The sequence below is a fragment of the Lontra canadensis genome, unplaced genomic scaffold, assembly GCF_010015895.1.
Source record: "Lontra canadensis isolate GAN:19392208 unplaced genomic scaffold, GSC_riverotter_1.0 scaffold13, whole genome shotgun sequence".
Taxonomy (NCBI): Eukaryota; Metazoa; Chordata; class Mammalia; order Carnivora; family Mustelidae; genus Lontra; species Lontra canadensis.
In genome coordinates, this window is record NW_022631007.1 from 4,987,264 (window position 1) to 5,010,325 (window position 23,062).

The following is a 23,062-nucleotide window of genomic DNA, read 5'->3' on the forward strand; positions in this document are numbered from 1 at the left end:
AAGAGAGGGTTAAAGATGAGCTGGGAAGATAAAGTGAAACAGAAGAAACATAGTCTAGGAATCTTGATTCTACAACTCTTCCATGAGATTCTTCCAAGGTCTATATATCATAAATTTGAAACTTTACTATCTAAAATACTAAAGAGGCATTCAGAAATGCCACCAGATACTTCAAATTTTAATGTGCTCAGTAAAATGTGACCAGTTTCTATTTTGGGGGAGTAGACTATCTGTAACACATAACAGGGCCACACTCTACTAGGTGATATTAGAAAAGCAAACCCTCGGGGGGACCTGGGTGGCTCAGCCAGTGGGTGTCTGACTCTTGATCTCATAGCTCAAGTCTTGATCTCAGGGTCATGAGTTTGAGCATGGCACTGGGCTCCACACTGGGTGTGGAGCCTACTTGGGGTCAGGGGAAGCAAAGCAAACTCTTCTGGTCTTTTCTGTGGTGAGCACTGCTGAAGCCAAGAGCTTGGGGATCTAGTCTTGGTCCTGTAGCCACTTCTAGGCTTCTCTCTTGGACTTATGCCCACTTGGTCCTACTTGTGTATCTTGTAAGTACACTTAACACAGGTTAGGTATTTGGTCAAGCTAGAATTCACTCTCTCCTTTCCATGATTAAGTTATCTGTGGAAAGGACATATTTATCTCTGTACCCCCTAATGCTGGGTACCCAGTAGGTACCCAAATGAATAAATGGAGTGTATAATTCTTGGATTACTGCTAACACTATTTCTATCTTAAACTATTCAAAATAATATAATAGAATGGGACCAGAAAATGAGTAAAACTGGCTGTAAAAGCATTAATAACTATATTAGCATGTTTGCTAGAGTAAAATAATTTGTGTAAACCCTTCAAAATAAATTTCTGGCATTTACCCTTTTAAAAAAATTAATTAATTAATTAATTTGAAGAGAGAGAGATCACAAGTAGGCAGAGAGGCAGGCAGAGAGAGAGGAGGAAGCAGGCTCCCCACAGAGCAGAGAGCTCGATGCAGGGCTCGATCCAAGGACCCTGGGATCATGACCTGAGCTGAAGGCAGGGGCTTTAACCCACTGAGCCACCCAGGCACCCCAGGCATTTACTCTTAATTAAGGAAAGCAATTCCCACCCGCTTTCTTTCTCTCTTGGCTAACCAAAGTATCCCTACTTAAATAGTTGCAAACAGCAGAGCTCAGAAAACTTGAGAAATAAGAATTACAAATGGCAAATTATTGGAGTGCTGGATGTGAAGTTTTAATGTATAAAGAGGGATGAATAGAGCTCATGGATTTAAAAAAAAAGCTTTTAAGTTTTGATACATATTTTAAACCAATTCTGATATTAGGTGATTCAAGCCTTTAGGAGATTAGAAAAGTAACAACAATGACAACAAACCAGGCAAATAAAAAATTATGAGGAATTGTGAGGAGGTCTCCAAAAACAAAACAAAACAAAAAATCTTGCCCTATCAGGAAACAAACACTCCAGCCCATCACTGAAATTGTAACATGCACTGTTCACTCCGAGTTCAAAGTGTCTCAGGACCCAGCACCTTCCCTGTGCACTTGCTATAGAAAACCCTACTCTTTGCTGGGAATACTCTTGAATCCTGCCCTTAGCGAGCCACTGCTGAGAAGAGGGCTGGGACTGCATCCTCCTCTAGTGCTCAGCAGTGACTTAGAAGGGGTGGTGAAGCAAGGAACAGTGTCTGATTGCCAGGGTTAGAGGAAAAGAAATTGTGGGGGGCTGTGGGTTTTCTGCTACTTGCCTGAGCACAAAGATTTAGTAGAAGTTAAAGTATTTTTTAAATTAACATATAATGTATTATTTGCCCCAGGGGTACAGGTCTGTGAATCATCAGTCTTACACAATTCCCAGCACTCACCATAGCACACACCCTCCCCAATGTCCACGACCCTGCCACCCTATCCTTACGCCTCAACCACCCGGTAACCTTTTGTTTCCTGAGATGAAGAGTCTCTTATGATTTGTCTCCCTCTTGATCTCATCTTGTTTCATTTTCTTCCCCTTGAAGGTAAAGTATTTTTAAAAGGCTCTGTTTCTTTTGTTGTATTTTCAATCACAGAGAAATGGCATTTCTTTTTTTTACTACTCATAACACTTTATTTTTTACTTTGTACAAAATACAAAAATGCAAATCCAAAGAGTACAGAGCAGTAGTGACAGGCACACTGCAGAACAGCAAACCTTGTCTAGCAAGACATTCTTTTTTTAGACTTTATTTTAATGAATACATGCATTATAGAAAAACAACAACGGCAACAACAAAAACACCCAAAGAGGCTAGAGATTTTACTATTTCTACCCCCGAAATAATGCTTCCTACCAAGACTTTGGATGAGACCAAAACAAAAGAATTTAAAAAGGCCAATAATATTTTTTTTCATAAAAAAAGTAAAAGCTACCATAAAATGTGTGTTTTTGTGTTTTTTATTTTTATTTTTTTTTATTTTTTCCCCATCACACTGATTCAATTTCTTCTGAAATGCCACACGTGTAAACAAAACAAAACAAAACAAAACTCCTGAACTGGACGGTAAATACTCAAGAGGGTTAGCTCAGTAGTTTAAAGGATTTTTTTTAGACATTTTGAAACCTTTCTATTCACCTGTCAGTACAGTGCTCCAGCTATCCTGCCCCTTTTCCCTTTGATATATATCCCAGAACAGAAATGCTTGCATCACTGAGTCTCTGTTCCTAAGAACTAGTTTTGAAAAAGAAAGTAATGTACAAAAATATTTAACAGAACTATGAAAGATGTAGGAAAGGAGCCTTATTTTCATTGCAAAGGAGCTTAGCTTTGCCTGGTTTCTCCTGCACACTCTTCAGGGTTTGTATATTTGCCCCATGAATAAGACAGCACCTACAGAATTAGAAAGAAACAAGGCACAACTCTATAAAAAACATTTCTTAAAATAAGATATAAAGTGTGTTTAAGGGATAGTCCCTAGACTGCGATTAATTGTTCTCAAGCAGTGCTATCCAATAGAACTTTCTGCAATGATGGAAACGTCTATATTTTCATTGTTCAATATAGTAGCCACTAGTCACGTGTGGCCATTGAGCCCTTGAAACATGGCGAGTCTAGGAAACTGAATTTTAAATTATATTTCATTTTCATTATTGAGAATTAAGGTTAAATAACCACATGTGGCTTGAGGCTCCCATATCGGACTTCTGTGCAGGAGCACATGAATTATGACATTAAAGATACAAGACAAAAGGATAAGGAACTAGCCTGTGTTATTGATTAAAAAAAAAGAGTAAATGCTGAAATGTAGGAGTTTCTACTCTGCACCAATGTGAAGCCAACCTCTCCACAAAGACAAACTCATTTATTCTTCATAATTGTACTAAAAAGGTAAGAACTATTGTTATCCACATTTTAAAGATGAAGCTAAAAGGACAGAGCCAACATTGAACCCATGACTTGGGGAGCCAGTCTGTTATCAAATTAACAGTTCTTGGGCTATAACAATAGAGGGGGGCTTCCAGAGGTTGAGGACACGTAGTTTCTTATAAAATTTAACTACTGCACTTACAAAAATGTGGACAAAAAATCAGTAGCTGTCAAAAGTCCCCAGAAGGGCTGCAGAGCTCTCTCAATGCTAAAAACAAACCAACCAACAAACCTAAAATCAATGTTTAAAAGATTCCATCACACTCTGTAAACACAGCCGTGGTTTTCTTATCTCTTCAAGGTGGGTGGTCTATTACTCAAAGTGTTTGCAATTGTTGACACAAGGGAGAAGGATTAAGAGAAGCAAGGCTGGGTTTCCCTATGATTCATAGACCTTTCTGAATTCTAACAGCTAGCGAAGGACTAGGACGGAAGAGAAGAGTTGCTTACCTGTAGGATTATGTCGGATGAAAAACAGAAAAGGTCTGTCTACTATAAACCAGGGAGGCGACGACCTTGCAATTAGAATCGCAGCTACGGGGAGAAAAAGAAAATGTGTTGTACACCCCGCGTGAGGCCAGCAAGGATCCTCCATGCTGGAGTTCGAGGACACAATGCCTGTCCCATAGGCTGGCCAGGTTAGATTGGCCCAATGGTCCTCATTTATTGAACCCCTACCATGGATGGGCCAGGCCCTTTCCACTCCATGTCTCATTCAGTCTATACAAATACTACCTTCTTTAATCAATGTACTCACTCCATAGGGTTTTTAGGAGGATTAAAGGACCTACACATTATAAGCTTGGAGAACAGTGTTGTCACTTAACACCTAGTGCATACTCACTGTTATAATTAGCTGTTTTTTATTTATACCGTCTGCCTTGCCAATGAAGGCTCTCTGGTCATTTTTGCTCAGCCAAAGCCTTCCTGTACATCAAGGCCCAGCTGTGTTTTCAACCATTTTGTCTGTGCCTTTTCCTCTGGTGGGTCCCCTCTGCATGGTAACAGAGTCCTCTCCTCTGGGACCCTTACCCCATGCTGTTGTAGCCGCTGGACTCAGAAAGCAAACTTCCGTAGGCCACGGCCCTAGACATGCTTGCTCTGCCATGCTTCCCCATGGCGGCTTCAATTTCATAAGCCTGTGACAGGGCCTTGTGGGAGGGTAGGTGTTGGGATAAAACTGTACCACTCTTTCCGCAATGGCCCAGTTTTCTTCCTCAAACCCCAGGAAGTACTAATGAATTGGGCTTGATATCACAAAGGAACCATCTACAGCTAAACCTGGGGTTACTGAAAAGCAATCAGGAGTTAGCAGGTCTTTTGGGCTAAACTGTACCCCCTCAAAATCCCTATGTTGAGGCCCTAAACCCCAAGGTATTTAAGTTTGAATGAGGGCACAAAGGCGGGGCCCTGATCCAATAGGACTGGTGTCCTTTTAAGAAGAGAGGAAGACACACGGGATATTGGTGCTCGGGGCGAAGGCCACGTGAGGACATAGGGAGGAAGCAACCCTTGGCAAGCCACGGAGCAAGGCCTCAGGAGAAACCAGCCTTTGATCTTGGCCTTCCAGTCTCCAGAACTGATATAAACTTCTGCAGTATAAGCCCCCCTGCCCCATCTGTGGTCCCGTGCTACAAGCAGCCCTAGGAACTAAGCCAGCAGTGCTGGCTTCCTGGGCACATGGCCTGCCAGTCACACTCACGAGAGGCCCACACTTGGTTCAGTGCTCGGCTACTGCTGTCTTCAAATTCTTAATAAGTGTTCAGCGAGGGCTCCGTCTCTATAGTCTATAGCGCCCTGCAAATTACGGAGCCAGTCCCGATAATTACACAAATTGGCAAAATTGGTCAATAATGGCAAAATCCAGCTCTAACTTACAAGTACCTCCTAGAAGAGACAAAAGGCATCTAAGAAATTTGAAGCACTCATATTCTAGGTCTTTGTTTTTAATGTTATTTTAAAGGATTACAAATTAAATGTTTATTCTAGAAAGGCCATAAAGTGTCTATTTGGAGCATAAATGGTACTTTTTCATGACCAGAAATATGTGGCCCAGTTACAAGCGGAACTGGGATATTCCCTTTATGAGTTCAGAGCTTGGCCAGATCCACCCAATCTCAGTTGGATAATTAGGGGCTACGAAAACCAACCTAAGATTGTTCTATTTTCTCCTTCGTTATGTAAAGCACGAGGAGAAAGCAGATGTAGATGTTCTACTTATCAAAGGGGGTGGCCCAGCAATCCTGCCGTAATTCAACAGCTGCTCGCTCTTTCTTCGCTTTGTCCCAGATAGACCTGCCTAGTCCCTATCAGTAGTTGCTATTATTTTAGGTTGCAATATGAAGATTGGGCTTTTCTGCCAATAAGAAGCCAGAATATGCTTTAACCTTCTGAGGGCAGGGGTCAGCAAACCCCTGCCTTCGGGCAGAGTCTGAGACAGATCCTCCTTTCATAAATAAAGCTTTATTGGAACACAGCCACGTCCACTGGCTCCAATCAGCTCTGTGGCTTTCCCGCTACAGTGGCAGCTTCCCCATTACAGTGGTGGAGTTGAAAAGCTCGGGTGGAGATAGTACCAGCCACAAAGCAGAAAATACACACTATTAAGCTCTTTACAGAGAAAGCTTGCCAACTCTCGTCCTGGAGGAATGTCTCATACTGAGGGGCTTTCCTTAACGGAACAGACTCTGAGCCTTGAGAAGACAGGTCCTCATTCTCTCTAAATTCACCCTTGTCACCTGGGGGGCAATCCCCAGTTCTGGGCTGGGGGTACTGGGTTTGCTACCAATTGGCTAAGTGGCTGCACAAGCGATAGTACCCACCCCCACTACGTCATGGCTCATTCTGGCTCCTGACCCAGTTCTTACTTGTTGCTGCTGAAGCTTTGGTCCCATCTTCGCTGACTTCAATTTTTGCTTTCTGCAAGATGTGAGAAACATGCAGGTTTTCTGACCCTGTTTCCAGAAAATAAAACAAACACAGCATTTATCTGATACACAGGCCATCCATTTGGCTCAGAAAGTAACTTCAAATCCTTGGCAAATTCCAGTTCTTAAAAGGTGTCAGGGGAAGTGACCTCTTATAGTCTGGTGATTGAAGGCTGTAGGGTGACGGTCACCTGCCGTGAATTTCAGTCTCTGTTAAGTGAACTGTGATATCACTTCTGAGGAGGGATTCACCGACCCTGAATGTGTTAGTACCTCTATCAGTTCAACTCTCATCACTCAGCATTGCATAAAAAAATAAAAAAAAGCAGAGCTTTAGTAAAGAAGTCCAGTTTTCCAGAAGAAGCAAGGCAAAAATATTGTTTCTAAGGGACAAAATGTCAGACCCAGAAAGTATTTCAGATGGCATTTATGGATGGGGAAACTGAGGCCCAGAGGGTTAAGAAATCTGCTCTCAGATCATATGGCTGGTGAGTGGTTTTCCATAGGAAAAGCCAGTCATCTCACTGCCGTATTAGTGAGAAGAGTGGTGAGTGTAAGAAGAGTTCAAAACCAGACTCAGAATGGCAATTGTGCCTCTGGAACCTTCTAGTGAACCCATTTTCCTTCTCAGCAAAACCTTCTCATTCCAGCAATACCCACTGGCCACGGCATTGTAGGAGAATGCAAACAGAAGTTAACAGTAGCCTTGATGGGACACGGGTCTGGAAGCAAACTGAAAAAGTGCTTTCCATGTCACCCGGTTTTCAACTGTCTGCACAGATGCTGGGCTTTAATATGACCACTGGAGAATGAGAGGGATGTCTGCAGGATGAAAGTCACCAGCAGGTTAACCATAAGATCTAGGAGAATTTCAGGCACCTGGTTCTCCCTCTGAGCACCTGTGAACTACCCTGCCGGTGTAGACGGTGGGCCATAGAAGAGAACCCTGGAGGGGAACGTGCAGGTTCAAACAATGCCCTCTAATGTTACTGGGCTGAGGAATCCTGTTAAAATGATTCTGATTCAGTATGCCTGGGTGAGACCCAAGACTGTGCCCCTCGGACAAACTCCCAGGTGGTACTCAGGCTGCCGCACCTGGGATGCATTGGGTTATCCAAGGATGAAAGGGTGTCAGAATATCCCTACAGCTGCAAGTTCACCAGGGATGTTGTGTGTAGCCCCAGGACGGGCACCCAGGTGCTCTCCTGCAGGCCATCAAGCTCAGTAATGAACTTTTCAAGGGGAAAAACACAAAGGAGCATAAATAATGTTTACTCCATGACTTCTCTTTGGAAGGAGGTTGCTGTGCTCCACATTAAAAGGACCAAGAGCGGAATTATATTCAATAGGACTATAACTCTAGGAAAAGGTACATATATTGGCAAATGTAGTGACAGAATACCAGCTGCGTCCTAGATGCTTTGGCAAAGAAAGGTTCCAGTCAGACCCCTCTGAATTTATACTGTTTCGGATTAACGAGCATTAAATGCCAAAATACTCATCTGGATATAGTGCATGCCTCTTGTTGCTAGATGGAAGCAAGGATAGGAGAGTTTAAAAATCTTCATTTTCCAAACACAGGGAAATAGTTTGCGTTTGAAAAAGAAAGACTAATATCTAATTAAGAGCTACATTTGTAAGTATTAAAGATGATACACGAAGGTATTCTGTAACTGCAGAGTCACTTGGGCCTCCCATGAAATGTACACATGAAACACAGGGATGAATGATTTCTGTTGATTTAGATGACTGAGGATGAACAGCATCATTTGGTGATAAATAAGAGTAAATCCTGGGGAATTTCAGGGCAATACACTCCTAACTTTGATCTTTTCTTTTGTTCTTTTTTTAATTTTAAAAAATTTATTTATTTGAGAGAGAGAAAGAGAGAGCGGGGGGAGGGGCAGAGGGGGAGAGAGAGAATCCTAAGTAGACTCCTGGCTAAGTGCAGAGCCCAACACAGGGCTTGATACCCTGAGATCATGACCTGAGTCGAAATCAAGAGCCGGGCACTTAGTGGACTGAGCCCCTCAAGCGCCCCTGATCTTTTCTTTCCGAACAAATCAGAGACCCAGTTTGTAACACAGTCTTCAAGTTTAAGGAGAAGTTTTAAATCGAACATACTTGTTATTTTTGCAAAATTTGCTTTCGATGGCTCGAACATCTCGGTGATACCAAGAGCTTTCAGCGGCTCCTTCAGGTCTGTCTGTGCTACAGCTGTGAACCTAACAGGAAAGGAGAAAATGAGGGAAAATTATCATACCATAAACAATGTAAAACGATATTATCAGTGCTGGTGCAGAAGGCTTGATAAATGGATTCTTTGTTAAGTATGCTCTGGACACCAATCTAAACTGTGTCTGAAACTGTAGTTCCAAGATTTAAGCAGAGAACGACTCCTCTCTCAAACACTTAGCTGGCGAAAGGAGCAGGACCCCGTAACGGCAAACGAGGGTGGCCTCACCCTCATGTGCCACAGGCTCCCCCATTCCAGTTCTTAGGGAGATCTTCGGAAGCACTTTCCCTCACGCTCATGGGAGGACACCCAGAATAGTGACAGGATTATCTACAGATTTTCCCCATTTCCAACCAATCAAGCATCATGGTGGCTGCCATATTGGGGATGGTCTAAAGAGAGGAGACACATTCCTGCTCCTTCTTGATGGGATTTTGAAAGCGTTTTACTAGGAAAATACAAACGAACAACAGGAATTGGTGACAATGCATTCTATTTGGGTGTCACAGGGGTTTCTTGCGACCTATCTGGCCTTAGAGTCACACTTACGTAAATGTCAGCTATTAAATCTACCATCAGAGGAAGTTTTTTTTAGGCTTTCTCCCATTTGGTGGAAGAGTAATCAGGGTAGGGGAGCAGATTTTCATCACAGATGGGCTCTAATGATAATTTACCATTCTAATTGTGCTTTACCTATAATGTCATAAATCTTACTCATTTATAGCAAGCACTGCCTACATAAAGGCACACTTCACAATAAAAAAATTCTTAGGAGGATTACTAATACTTATTATGAATGGACTCCTTGGATTATACTTAACTCCGTGACCAGAGAAGTAAAAGCTATTAGAACTGGAAGGTGTCTTTCCCACCCTGAGACGTGGCTGGTTAAAAGCTCCAGGAACTGGTGGCATGATCACAGATAGGGGAGGTTCACTGCCTCTTTCACAGGTCTGGGTATAAGGCATTCATTCTCTCACCTGTTAGAAATTTGGGATTCAGGCAGAATTTGGGATGATGGTGCAAGAAAGAACTGCCAAAGTATGATACTAATGTAAGAATTCTGCCTGGATGGTTTCAAAATGTTTCCTTACCACCTAGCTTTTGGACCTTGGTCTTCAGGAACTTCCAGCTAAAACTTAAAAAGACTAAAATGAAACTCCTTATCAAAACACGACTAATCTTTACTGTATGGTTATACACGTGTTTTTCAGTCTTTTGGACAAAATTAAGTAAGTTAAAAGCCCTCAAAATGGTACTAAGGAGCTTGAGGTCTTATGGAGACTCAGAGGTCAGGCTGCCTCCTTTCCTTCCCTCCTGATGATCATTATCCTGCTGCACGAGAGGCACAGGAACTGGAAGGGGGATGGAGAAGCTTCCGCAAAAGCAGAGCCTTGTATTTCCACCATGCGACTTCTGAAAAGTAAATCAGGCTTTAGGTTTTAGGCTGTGCCATTTCCTAGCCTCATGCTATCTGGTATCTGACACAACTGCTCCAGGGACGGAGTACTCCCAATGTCTTCTCTTCAGGGAGAGGGACAACTTACTTGGGCAAGATGACCTGCACCCTCTTGGGCACCATGGTGCTCATCCAGCTGTCTATGGTCTTGGTGCTGATGTGAGGGATGATGGCCGACAACGGGGTGGAGCTCTCGGTTGGCAAGGCGATCAGCATGCTGATGCTTTCCCCGTGGTAGGGCAGTTCGATGAAGTTGTACCATAAATCATTGGGGGTGCTTGTAGACCCTAAAGAAATCAGAGGCAGGTTCAGGGTATCCCTGATGACTTCTAGAAGTGGCCTGAATTGTTTGCTGACCACATGGGTAGTTTCAGAGGGAAGAGGGCAATTCAGTTTGAAAACTTCTCTTTTCTAAATACAGTTTCCTTAAAAGGACAAAGATAATTATTTTTTCTTTCCCTGGTAAAGAATTCTTTCTTCAATTTAGACATGTCTTAACAAAATGCCTTTGGCATCACTAAAATAACATTAATTCTGTTGAGTTAAATTGAACGAGATCACGAGGCACTTAGAATACAGTGCTTTGCAAGTGCTAACCCTTATCATGTGAATAAAGGAATGAATTTGAGCTGCCTGAGAATTGCTCTTTTGGCTGAACCTATGTGAGCATGTGAAGAGAAAGGAGAAAGGGATGAACGGCTCCATTGTTTAGGGCCCACACCAACCATTCCAACACATTTAGAAGCTACAGCGCCCCATGAAGTAGTATTGTAAGGGCCTATTTAGCCAGAGTGACTCCATCTTGGTTAAAAGCCATCTTGTTGTATGTGCAGTAAAAGTTAAATTGACCCTGCCCCACCCCGGCCAGAGGAACTGACTTAGAAACAAGTCTGAGAAACCAGTAAAATATGGTCGGCCAGTTCCTAATAACAGAGCCCAGAATACAAGGAGGAGTCGGGCCATGTGAAAACATCCAATCAGTAAAGCACACATACTATCTCCTTAACCACCAAAGAATGTAAACCCCGCCTTTTGGGCGCCAAACTTGAGCGCCAATTCTGACCAGAGTAATAGGTTAGTTCAAACAGCTACCAAAGGGTAAATTGTAATTCAATTAGCCACCTGCGTGTGGCCTAACATGACTATGCAATGTTACAATCTCATTGGCCACCTACGTGCGGCCAGGCTTTTACTCTATAAAAGTTAGTCTGTGAGGCTGGGAGGGGTCACTGCCTTCGGAGGTGGCCCTGACCTGTCAGTCAATTCTTTTTTTTTTTTTTTCTTTTAAAGATTTTATTTATTTATTTGACAGACAGAGATCACAAGTAGGCAGAGAGGCAGACAGAAAGAGAGGAGGAAGCAGGCTCCCTGCTGAGCAGAGAGCCCGATGCGGGGCTCGATCCCAGGACCCTGGGATCATGACCTAAGCCGAAGGCAGAGGCTTTAACCCACTGAGCCACCCAGGTGCTCCAGTCAATTCTTAAGCCTGTAAGCTGGGGGGTGGTCGCTCTCTTTGGAGATGGCCCTGGCCGGTCAGTCTGACTTCTAATGCTTAGCATAGGATAAAGCTTTGCAAAGCTTTAACTTTGTTTCAGTCTTGTTCCCCTGGCCGATCAGTCTGACTTCTAATCCTTGGCATAAAATAAAGCAGTCCTATTTCATAGACCGGGAGGCTACAATTAGAGAAAGTAAGTAACTTGCCTAGAGACACGTGGGCTAAGAAGTAGAACGCCAGGACTTGGATTCAGTATGTCTAACGCCAACAATGACCTTCCTAGTCCATTACCCCACTCCCTCCTCACACTTCACCCACTCCAGTAACCGTCCTTATGGCTTTCAGATACCTTACGGTACTTGTACTTCCTAATAAAAACCTGACAACTGATTTACACCTGCACTTCTCAAAATGGCGGTTGTCTGGAGAACAGACGCCCAGGAGACCTGCATGTCGCCCAGGAGACAAACAGATTCCGAGCCCCAGTAAGTTTAGGAAACACTGGACTGATTCTTCTTGCAGATTCGTAATATATACCAGTGCTGTAAAGGCTCTGAGACGGTTCTGAAGGAAAGCTGTTTGGCTATCCCCAGGTTTCCTGAACTCATTTGATCCTAAAACCCTTTCATCCCATGTAAAACATTCAAAACATTCAGCAGCTGAGCAGCACAGCTGCGCACTGACTGATGGGAGCTGGTGTCACTGAGCTCAGGAAGGCACCAGCTGGAAGCTCAGCTCAGGGGCACGGGGCCCACAGAGGCCACTGACTCCCCGGGAAAGAACCTCCCATGGAACACACCTTAGGATCCCATGAAAACTTTACATCAGGCATGTAATGAGAGACTCATTAAAATCAACTATGTGAATGGAAAGTCAGCATTTCTAGATTTCTGGCGGATCTCTGAAATGGTTTATTAAGCACTTCAGACTTTTTAAGAACGTAGTGACCTTGGTGAGGCACTTAACCTCTGCATGCCACTTACTATGGAGCGTGGAGATATCAGGGACATTAAAAGTACGTCCCTCACAGGGTCGCCGTGATGATTAAATGAGAAAAAATACGTAAGGCGCTTGGCAGGACCGGGCCCACGGCCAATGCCCGCTGAACACGGGGCCCCTCCGCCTCCTCCCCCGGCTCTAGATGACCTAGAAGAATAATGCATTTAGGAAAAAGAGAAAAGAGAAAGAGTGTTTCTCTCATGATTTTCACTTGTCTTTTCTCTGGGGACGAACTCTGCCAGTCACCGCGTGTGAGACAGGGAACTTCAATAAGCCAGTTCTCCACAGGAGGGGGCTGGGAGGGCAGGAGAAAGGGAGAGACCTCGAACTTTCTTTGTCTTTGTTACATAATGAACACTTTTAGCTATAAAATATGATAAAGAATAGCAACGCTATTAGAATATGTGACATGACAGGATGACATTCAAGTTTCTCCTTCAGGAAGAAAACTGTGGGCAATTCAGGAAGTGCTCAGGATATCCCCTTCCCATCCTTCTGCATTTGCCGGCGGGGCCGTTCAGCAACCCGTCTGGCTGGCTCCGGATGCCCGGGAACTGTCACTCAAGGCCAGTTCTGTCTCTGGGCTGCCTAAGAATCAGAGATGGGATTCTTTAACTTTCCTTTTACCTTGAGTAATAAAATGGTCTCCGCAGAAACTGGAAAATCAATGGGAGAGTCAGAAAAAAGCACCATTTCCTAATGAGCCCTTTAATCTTCAAAGAAAATAGGAGGCCCTGATCTGGCAGAGCTCTTCGAGAAACTGTGCGGTTTGGGGAGCAGTTAATGATCGCTTCAGGGCATGAAATAAGGACCTGGAGGCATCCGTTAACCACTTCTAGAAACATTTACTGTTCTGATAAGAAGAATCAGGGTCACAAATAAAGAAAAATTATGAGCTGGGGTGTGTTTTTCCAGCGGGGAAACAGCTTCTACCTCCACCAGTGAATCCAGCCTCTACTGGATACGTGTTTTGTTTTGTTTTAAGATTTTATTTATTTATGAGAGAGTGAGAGGGAGAAAGAGTGAGAGAGAGATCAGGAGCAGGGGAAAGGGGCAGAGGGAGAAGCAGACTCCCTGTTGAGCAGGAAGCCCGATGTGGGGCTCGATCTCAGGACTCCAGGATCATGACCTGAGCTGAAGGCAGAGGCTTATCCGACTGAGCCACCCAAGCACCCTGCACTGGGTACACCAGTGACTGATCAGTTCCATGAATAACCCCTAAGCATTCTGTACCCAGGCACTCACATCTACCCGATGATTTCTTTCTCCCTGGCCCTACTTCTGCTTCTGATCACAGATGCCCCTCTACACACACCCCTTCCATGCTAATCTTTGCTCGGTGGCTTGAGGAGGTAGGGGACAAATTAACACCTCTCCTCTCCTAACCTGATCACTACAAGACTGCTTTCTCAGCATCGTCTTAGGGAGAACAAGGGCTGAGGTTAAACACATGAAATCGGGAGGTCTAGAATCTGAATTCAAATCCTGGCTCTTCTGACACGCTGGCTCTGCATCTTGGGCAAGTGGCTTAATGCCAAGTCTTAGTTTCTTTATCTGTAAAATGGGATAGCAGTGCCTGGCTTAGAGGATTGCTGTGAAGATTCAACCAGATGATACACGCAGCACAGTGCTCAGCGCAGAGGCTTGCTTATACCCAGTAAAAACTTTCATCTACTGATGGAAGGAGCTTTATAAAATGCATTTCTTCTTGAGTGCTTGGTCACTGCCCAAACAGCTGAAACGCAGCCTCAGTCCACCAAAAGCAACCACAGCGACTGCAGTAGGCACAGCTCCAGGGTAGAAGGAATCGAGCAAGGAAGGGGAGCTGGAGCCTTGTGTCCTAGCAGGCAGCTTGCCTTTGTCCCAGAGCCTTTCTGTTAAAAAGTCCCGGCCAGGCTCTCTGTGCTTTAACATCTGGGAAGTAGATGGAGTGTTCTCTAATGAGGACTGATGCTGGAGTGTAGAAAAATGTGAATGAAGCAGGTTCATTTATGCTGGAAAGGAGGAAACAGATTAGAAGGGAAGAGAAATCTTTTCTCTTAGATGAATGGGGATCAACAAAACCTTTAATGAGAAGTAACTGACAAAGAACCAAGTATTAAAAACATGGAGATTTAGAACTTTCTGTAAGTGGTATTTTGGGGATGATCCAGATATTCTGGAAAACCCCCAAAAGACTCTGATCTCTTCTTTAAATCCTACAAGGGAGGAAGTAACTAGGCTTGCTTGAAATGTTAAGAACTCCTCTTGGCCTCTAAACTCAGAGAGAATATTTTAAATATTGAATCAGGAAAACTTTATAGATGAAAATTCCTCCAATTACCTTCCACTACAAGCAGCTTTATGGATTTCCTGAGCTCTTGGGGAATTGTTTCAGCTCTACTTCAGAAGAAACTGAAATACAGATTTGAAAGCAAAAAACAGAACCACGGAATGCAGTGGTCCATATTCTAGCTGAAATGCAAAGGGGGTATGGAGAGAAGTAATGGGGAAGAAGGTGTGGTTTAAGCAACTAGGTGAGTGCAGGTGACACTTGCTGAGCTAACGAATGTGGAGGGAGAACCAGATGGGTGAGGACAATAATATGTTTCATCTATGGAACTAAAACTTAATAGACAACCAGGTAGAGAGGTAACTTGAATAGGTAGGTATGAGTAGGAAGCTTAGAGGAGAGTGAAAATGGGAAATATACTGTATATTCAAATATATTTATATATATACACACATATATACATATATATCTGAAATTCTTTTTTTTCCAAAATGAAGTCTTTAATGTCTGAATTCATAACCATAGTCAAAAAAATTATAACAACTTTTGATTCAGCAATTCCTATCCAAGGAAAGTACCTTTATAAATTCTGACAGTTGCTAAAGATTTATGTACAAGAATGCTTGAAGTGTTTACTACAGGAAAAATGTAATAATATATACAATAATAATATCCATAGGATAGTATAATACATTTATGCCATGGAATATTATACAGCTGATTAAAGGATCAAGTAAACCTACATGAATTAACATAAAGTTTTCCACAATATACTATCTAATGTATAAAGCAGATTATAGAATAGAAATTACAGTATAATCCTATTATGCAAAAAAGCTTCATAAACATACTTTCTGTATCTATAGAAAAGGTCTCAAATAATACACCTACCACTAAAGGGGTTCTTACGCTGGGAAACGGGATTATAGGAGAACATTTATTTTTTGCCTCATTGCAATGTTTTATTTATAGATTTTTGCAATGAGCATGAAATACACTTCTTCTAAAAAAAAGATTTCAAGAACTTTTCTTTTTAAATTAAAAGAGTTTTTATCCTTAATGTGCTTCTACTTTATGGGACATAGTCAGAAGGGTTTCCCCTCATCTTTCATTTTCCACCCTCTCTTCTTAACATTACTAAGTGAATCTCCTCAGAGATCTTGATGGCGTCTTAGGGAGACGGTCCAGAGGACAGATACATGGGCTACCAATGTTTCTGCAAAGTGATGGAGGGGGCGTGGTGAGACCCAGAACACTTGCGATGGGGGAGGGGGGCGGGGGGGTGGTTGGCAGAGGTCATGTGAGTACTCGGGGCAGCCTCTGAGCTCAGCAGCAATGGCCCATCTCTGAGCACTGGCTGGTCGTGCCAGCCGGACTGGTGACAGGCAGCAAGGGGGTGGCCAGCTAAGTGGTCTGTAGTCATGAAAACAAGTAGCTGCTGTGCTGTCTTCACAGATGTGACAAGTCTGCCCTGTGTCACCCTGAGAAGCAGCTGTGCTGGCCCAAGGGGGAAACCAGGGAACATAGGACCCCCGTGTGCTCTGTCACATGGCCCAGGAAGAGACTGGGTTCCACTTCCCAGTTACTCAGCAAACCCCTGAGAGAGGCACAGGGAGGAGGGCAAGGAGGACGGCGGCTGTCCACAGTGTTTATTGTGAGGGAACGAGAACAGTGCAGAGAAGCGGGTTTCCTTCTGCTCTGAGTTCAGTGCAGATCAGTAAGGGTCCGAGAGGAAGAGAGAGGATCACTGGGTCACTGAAAAGAAGTTTAATGACAGGAATACTTACAAAGCATGGGCAGAGAAGAGAGAAGCCATTCCAGATAGTATCTTGGGCTACAAATATTACCACACGTAGGCTGGGAATCGGGAGGGCAGCATGGTGACCCAGAGAGAAAGCGCTCTTGGCCACACCTGCTGACAGGAGTAGAGACCTTTCTTACAGGGGAGCAGCTGCCCTGGGGACCGGAGGGAGGGCCTGGAAGGGCCGGGAAGTCAATGCCCCAAGCCCTCTCCTCCTGCAACCCTATCACCTGCCAGTTTACCTCATAGCCAATGCAACGGGAGGCAGGGGAGCCCCAGTGCAGCCTCCTGGGGCCTCAGAACAGGAGGGAAGAGGGTGGGGAAGGGAGGGCATGACTCTTGGAAGGCGGAGAGAAGGTACCAGCTTACTGTGGTTCTATACGGTTAGAATGCTTGACAGCGAGAATGCATTCGTACATTACTGTCTGTAATATACACACACACTCTCAGACAAATCAGTTCTTAATGGAAAGGCTACCCGGATATGTAACTGCCTCTCTAGGAACATACTATATAATGAAGAAAAGATGTTCCATTCCTGTAAAAACAAACATATTCGTGTTTCATATGTCTTTCACATGTCTACAGGATCCTTGTGTTTTAATCTTTCACGACTGATATTTATTTTTCAGCAACAGAAACATACAATCATTGAAGGCCTTTCACTTTTAGTCTTTTTATTAGAACAGATAATGTGTATAAAGACTGACCTAAAATAAAACGGCTTTGCTTTGGATACGAGCTGGTGGCTTTGCTGACGTTCCAGTGAGGTCTTCCCGGCAACACCAGCAGGGAGTAGGGAGGGCTGGGCTACCACAGGAAAGAGGGGATGACTTTTGGGCAGAAAGAGCCTTTTATTATTCTCACTTGCTGAGTATGTTATCTTCCTGCAGGGCTTTTAAATACAAATTATCTTCTAAAAAAAAAACATTTGAGGGAATGACAAAAATTCATCTAGAAGCTTCACGAAAGATAAGCAAGAAGGAAAGGGACTGTATTACTTGCTCCCCTCTCGGGAGCCATTCCTTCACTTAGACAATTACGCAGATGGCGGGACCCTGAGCAGCACCGGATGCTTTCAGTGACCGAATATGCAAAGGTCATACTCGGGGCCCATGTGTTCAGGTTCTGATCGGAGACACAAAGGCTAACTTACAGAGGAAAAAGATCAATTTAAATTGGACGACAAATGCTTCCATGAAACCAGGATTAAAAAAAGAATCACCAGACTTCGCGTGTCAATGCTGTGGTAATGACAGCAGGGGCTGGTCATTGTTTCCTGGGTCGTGAAACGGACACAGGCTTGTTTTAAAAGATATGCAGATTCAAATAAAGAAAAATAATCATTTGAAGTAGTACCACTGTTCACATTTTATTGAACATCCTCCAAGACGTGTCTCTACAGATGGAGGAATATATAGAAAGTATTTTACGTAAATGAGATGAATCAGCATCTGCTGTTCTAGAACTTGTTTTCTGAAATCAACCATATATTGTATCATCTTTCTACTTATGTAAATCTTAATCTATTTATCACATATGTTCCACTATACATACGTATCTGGGTTTTATTTGCTAGGGTGAGAGGATCTTCAGAGCTTACGTTCCTTGGTGTGGGATCACTACGTGGGCTCCTAGGAAGTCCCGCATCCCACAGCCTCTTCCATCCTCCACAGTCGGGGTGCCCACATCTCCCCTAGCCCCCACCAGAGCTACAACTGGGCTTTGTCAATCTTTGTAATGTTTGCGAATCGGTAAGTGGAAAAAAAATCAAATTTTTACTTTTATTTTTAATTTGGTAATGTAAGGTGGCTAATGATGATTTGATGATGCTTTTGTAGGCTTAATGCCTGTTTATATTTCATATTTTATGAGCTGTCCTCTCTCTTTAAATTGTCAACCTAAAAGCCTATATGTTACATGTTAATACAAAACCTCTGTAAACGATACAAAACTTTACCCTGAGCTTTAAAAAATGTCCTGCCCTCCTCTCCCCTGCGCTTTTTTAAAAAAATCAGTCAGTTCTGCCCCTGGACAAAGTGAAGGCGCTGGCAGGGTGCATAGCCACACGGACACTTACCGCATCGGAACACGGAGAGCTGGGCTAGCATGGGCACTTGATACGACTTCCCATCGGCTGCCACAAACGTACGTTTCTTCGTGTTCTCGGGTTGGAACCGTGATTTCCACAAACCTTTAAAATACACGGCATTGACCAGGACGAGTCTGGTGAGCACACCATCAATGAGATCTGGGGAGAGCAGGTTGTCGATCATACCTGGAAGGTCACAGAACAAGCAAAGGAAGATCTCAGTATTGGCAGTCCACTGGAGGGCAAAAGGCAGAGTTGGAGCACAGACAGTGAAAAAAAAAAATGGAAGAAATTTTTAAAAGACTGGAAGGGAACTGTTTACAACAGCCTTTTGGTCCTTTCTCATTTTTTTTTCCTCACTAAAAGTGAAAGCTGAAAAATTAAAGATAAAATCAGAGAATCCAAAAAAAGACTTTAGACAGCCTCTATTTGAGGGTTACCAGAAATTTCATCAAAGTATTTTTATAACCGGGATGTCTGGGTGTGGCTCAGTCGATTAAGCATCTGCCTTCTGCTCAGGTCATGATCCCAGGGTCCTGCATTGAGCTCCCTGCTCAGTGGGGAGCCGGCTTCTCCCTCTGTCAGCCACTCCCCTTGCTTGTGCTCACGCTCTCTCTGACAAATAAATAAATAAAATCTTAAAAGAAATAAAACAAAAAAGAAATTATAACTCATTGCCTACAAACCCCATGTTTTAGAAAATTTTACTCATCTAAATAAGCTATACTTAATTAATGATGAATTTCCCTATCGTGGCTAATAACTGAGGGTGCGACTCCCAAGGAGGGTTTGCCATCAGCACAAGAGATGCAGTTGCTGTTTCAACCACCGAGTGGATTTAATCCTGGGCAAAAATGAAACTCTTCGGCCTGCGCAATTTTATCAAGGATAAATGTTTAATTTCTCTGAAGGTTTTAGAAATGCCGGGCATTCGCCTGGCATCCCTGGTACCACAAGGCCTCACAGCTACTTACTGAAGGGCTGGAACCAAATTGGTGTCTACATTTATGAGTTAGGGATCGAGGTAGGTGTAATATTATAGAAATAAAAAGAAATGGGGTCTGTCCTAGAAGCCCTCCCGAGTTGAAGGGACATTTGCTCGACAAAATGTCAAGAACGGTCCATCTTGTTTGTGTCAGGAGTGAAGGAGCAAACAACTGTGACAGTCTCAGAATGTTCTCTGAGGCCACGAAGACCTTTCTCAAATGCGACCTGTGCTTGAAGGTTTGGGTTTTCATTAAGGTTCCTTTTGCTTGGTCTTTGAAGATTCAGCTGTGTATGTGTTAAATGAGGAATTACTAATACCCAAAGTGATAAAAAATCAGCTTACTAATTAGTTTAAACTAAAAATTAGTTTAACTATAGCTTTTGGCCCCAGCATTTACAAAAGAAAATCATAGTGCCATAATAAAAACGCAAGTTGTAATTCTTTAAATGGTTAGAGTACAATCAATAGTTTCTGAAGAAGCAAGACTGCCAAATTCAGGTGTGAGGGCTTTGAGTCCCTTTAGATGATGTTCAAGAAGTCGATGTCCAATAAACAAACGTTTGCCTACGTCATGGTCAAGTCAAGATGCACACCCAGAGGTTGCCCAGACTCCAGTGTCCTAAGTAAGAGCTTCATCACTACTCCTTACTTACACAAGGGGGCACCAATGCCACCATCAGTCAGGGTCTGAAGGAAAATCCCCAAGCTTAAATGGCCATTTCTATGGAAGGGCAGCCTCTGTCCTGTGGGAGGAAGTCACAATTTTGTGCTTCAGCCATGGCACATTCCTCAGAGTTGGCTCCCGACAGTGGAGGTTGTATCTTATCTTTGCTGGAAACATCACCCAATCCAACCCCTAGGTGCCTTTAAGACACAGGTCCACTCTGTATCTATAATAAACTTCCTCAGACCTTCCTCCCAAACTCCCGGGAGTTTCCATAAAGCTCAACTCTCAGCACCACCATTATACGTGTGGTTTTAGACCCACCTACTAATGTGTCTCTCTCTCCCACCTGGACCATAAACTGCACAAGAGCAAGGACCCTGTCATTCACTTTCTGAAAGTCAAGTCTATCTCTGTGTTGAGTGTACTGTCAGTGCTCAATAAGTGTTTAAGTGTCTAAAAAGACACTTATTGTCTCCACAGACTCTTTTTTGTTGTGGTAGATAACGCCTCTGATTGACACTGTCAGAATCAAGATATAATCAGGGGAATGAAGAAATAACAAGAAATGATAAAAAAGGTAAGAAATGCATGGTTTAGAAGCAATGAAGCACTTGGAGGACCTGCCATCAAGAACTATGAACAGAACTATGCAGTAAACATGCATTCACCTACCCACCCACCCATCTGTCTACCCACCCTCCTTCCCTCCATCCATCTGACCACCACCCCACCATCCATTCTTGGATACCTACCTACCATGTGCCAAGTACTCTTCTAGGCAAGAAAATGAACAAACAAAAAATGAGGCCTACCCTCAGAAAGCTATGGAGAAGAGAGAGGGGGAGGTTGGCATAAATGACCTAGGAAAGTGTATTCAATAGTAATAAATACCTTGAAGCAGAAGTACTCGAAGATGCGAGGGCAAATAAGAGAGGGATCTGATCTGGTCAGTGCGGTCAGGGATGGATGGGTTCCCTGAAGTATTACTTGCCCTAATAGCTATAAAAACAGCTCACGCCAAAATAAGTCAATCAGAGAAAGACAACTATCATATGATCTCCCTGATATGAGGAATTTGAGAGGCATAGTGGAGGGTTTGGAGGGTAGGGAAGGAAAAAATGAAACAAAATGGGATCAGGAGGGAGACAAACCATAAGAGACTCTTAATCTCACGAAACAAAACTGAGGGTTGCCGGGGGAGGGGGGGCAGGGAGAGGGGGGTGGGGTTATGGACATTGGGGAGAGTATGTGCTATGGTGAGTGCTGTGAAGTGTATAAGCCTGACAATTCACAGACCTGTACCCCTGGGGCTAATAATGCACTATATGTTAATTAAAAAATTTAAAAACATTAAAAAAAAACAGCTCATGCTTATTGAACATTTGTTAAGTGCTATGAACTTTGCTAAATGCTTTATGCATATTATTTACATCTCCATAAAAATCTTAATGTTGTTTTAACTTTTAGTAGATGTCACTGTCGTATCTCCACTTTACAGGTAGGACTCTGGGGCACAGGGAGGTTAGGGACCTTGCCCCAGGTTACACAGCTAGGAAGCGGCAGAACTGAGATTCAAACTTAGCGCCTGTACTTTTAACTGTGATGATGCCCTTCCTGTGCGGGTGGGGAAATAAACAGGCATTAGCAAGGGGAGGGGGGAAGAAAGGCAAGCCAGTAGCCGGCTGTGACAGAAGAGAGCCCGGTGAGCTGGAGGGACAGGGAGGAAGCTCACATGGCTGGAGCATAGAGGAGGGGAAGGAGCAGCGGAGGTGGAGACGCAGGCAGGACAGCCCTGGCTGGGCCATCATCACCCCATCACATGGGACATCTCCTTCATGTCTGGCTCACCCCCTCCACAGGGGCAGGAATGGGACTGGGCAGTCTTCCAAATGTGGACTGCTGGATCTCCAGGGTCCTTGTGGGCTCTGCCAGGTAGGTAAGTGCCCCTCAGTGGGGCTGATTGCTCCAAGGAGGCAACACGGGACCTTGTGGGGGAGTTTTCAGCTGCGTGGCAGGTGGCCAGAGAAGCTACCTGTCCTGCGATGCTCCCAATGGTCCCACGCGATAAAGAAGCGTCCTGCTTGCTCTGTGGCTTACTCACACTAGCATCACACTGGCTTAGCACCCCCGGAGCCCAGAACCTCGCTTTCTCCTCCATGTAAACACAAAGTTACCTGTTTGGGGGCATGTTCTTAACGTACAGGGAATTTTGTAGGTGTGTGACTGCCGGGCATATCAAGTGGAGATTCTTCTTATTTTGTTATGAAATTTACAAAGAATTTTGTACCGTTTTAGAAAAAAGTGCTTCAGAGAAAGCGGAAGGCAGCTTGTGGTTTTCGTGCTACTGGCATGACAAAGCTGTCTCCATCTGTTTTTGTAGCTGTCAGTTCACAATTATTCTAAGAATATGACGGCTTTATTATGTTTTCAGGTGCAGCTGGTGCCCAAGGGTTTACCTACTGAACTACATACATAAATTAGTTTTGTTTTTCCTTGTATTACAGTTCAGTGTATACTAATTTCTAAAAATTCTGTGTACTTTTGGGGCAGCTGAGGGGGGTGCTCAGTTAAGTTTCTGCCTTCAGCTTAGGTCATGATCCTAAGGTCCTGGAATCGAGTCCCACATCAGGCTCCCTGCTCTATGGGGAGCCTGCTTGTCTCTCTGCTCCTCCCCCCACTTGTGTGTCCATGCACTCTTTCTAATAAATAAATAAAAT

At 43.7% G+C, this 23,062-nt stretch overlaps 1 protein-coding gene across 1 annotated transcript in view; it reads right to left on the minus strand.

Moving 5' to 3' along the window:
• Positions 1-2,499: 2,499 nt before the first annotated feature.
• SERPINE2 (serpin family E member 2) overlaps positions 2,500-23,062 on the minus strand; it is a 61,407-nt gene continuing 40,844 nt past the window's right edge. The window contains exons 4-9 of the mRNA XM_032857343.1: positions 18,679-18,876; positions 10,120-10,318; positions 8,461-8,561; positions 6,277-6,363; positions 3,860-3,943; positions 2,500-2,872 (exon numbers count right to left, since the gene is read on the minus strand). Coding sequence (XP_032713234.1) covers positions 2,835-2,872; positions 3,860-3,943; positions 6,277-6,363; positions 8,461-8,561; positions 10,120-10,318; positions 18,679-18,876 — 707 coding nt within the window. The 3' untranslated portion in view covers positions 2,500-2,834. The remainder of the gene's footprint in view (positions 2,873-3,859; positions 3,944-6,276; positions 6,364-8,460; positions 8,562-10,119; positions 10,319-18,678; positions 18,877-23,062) is intronic.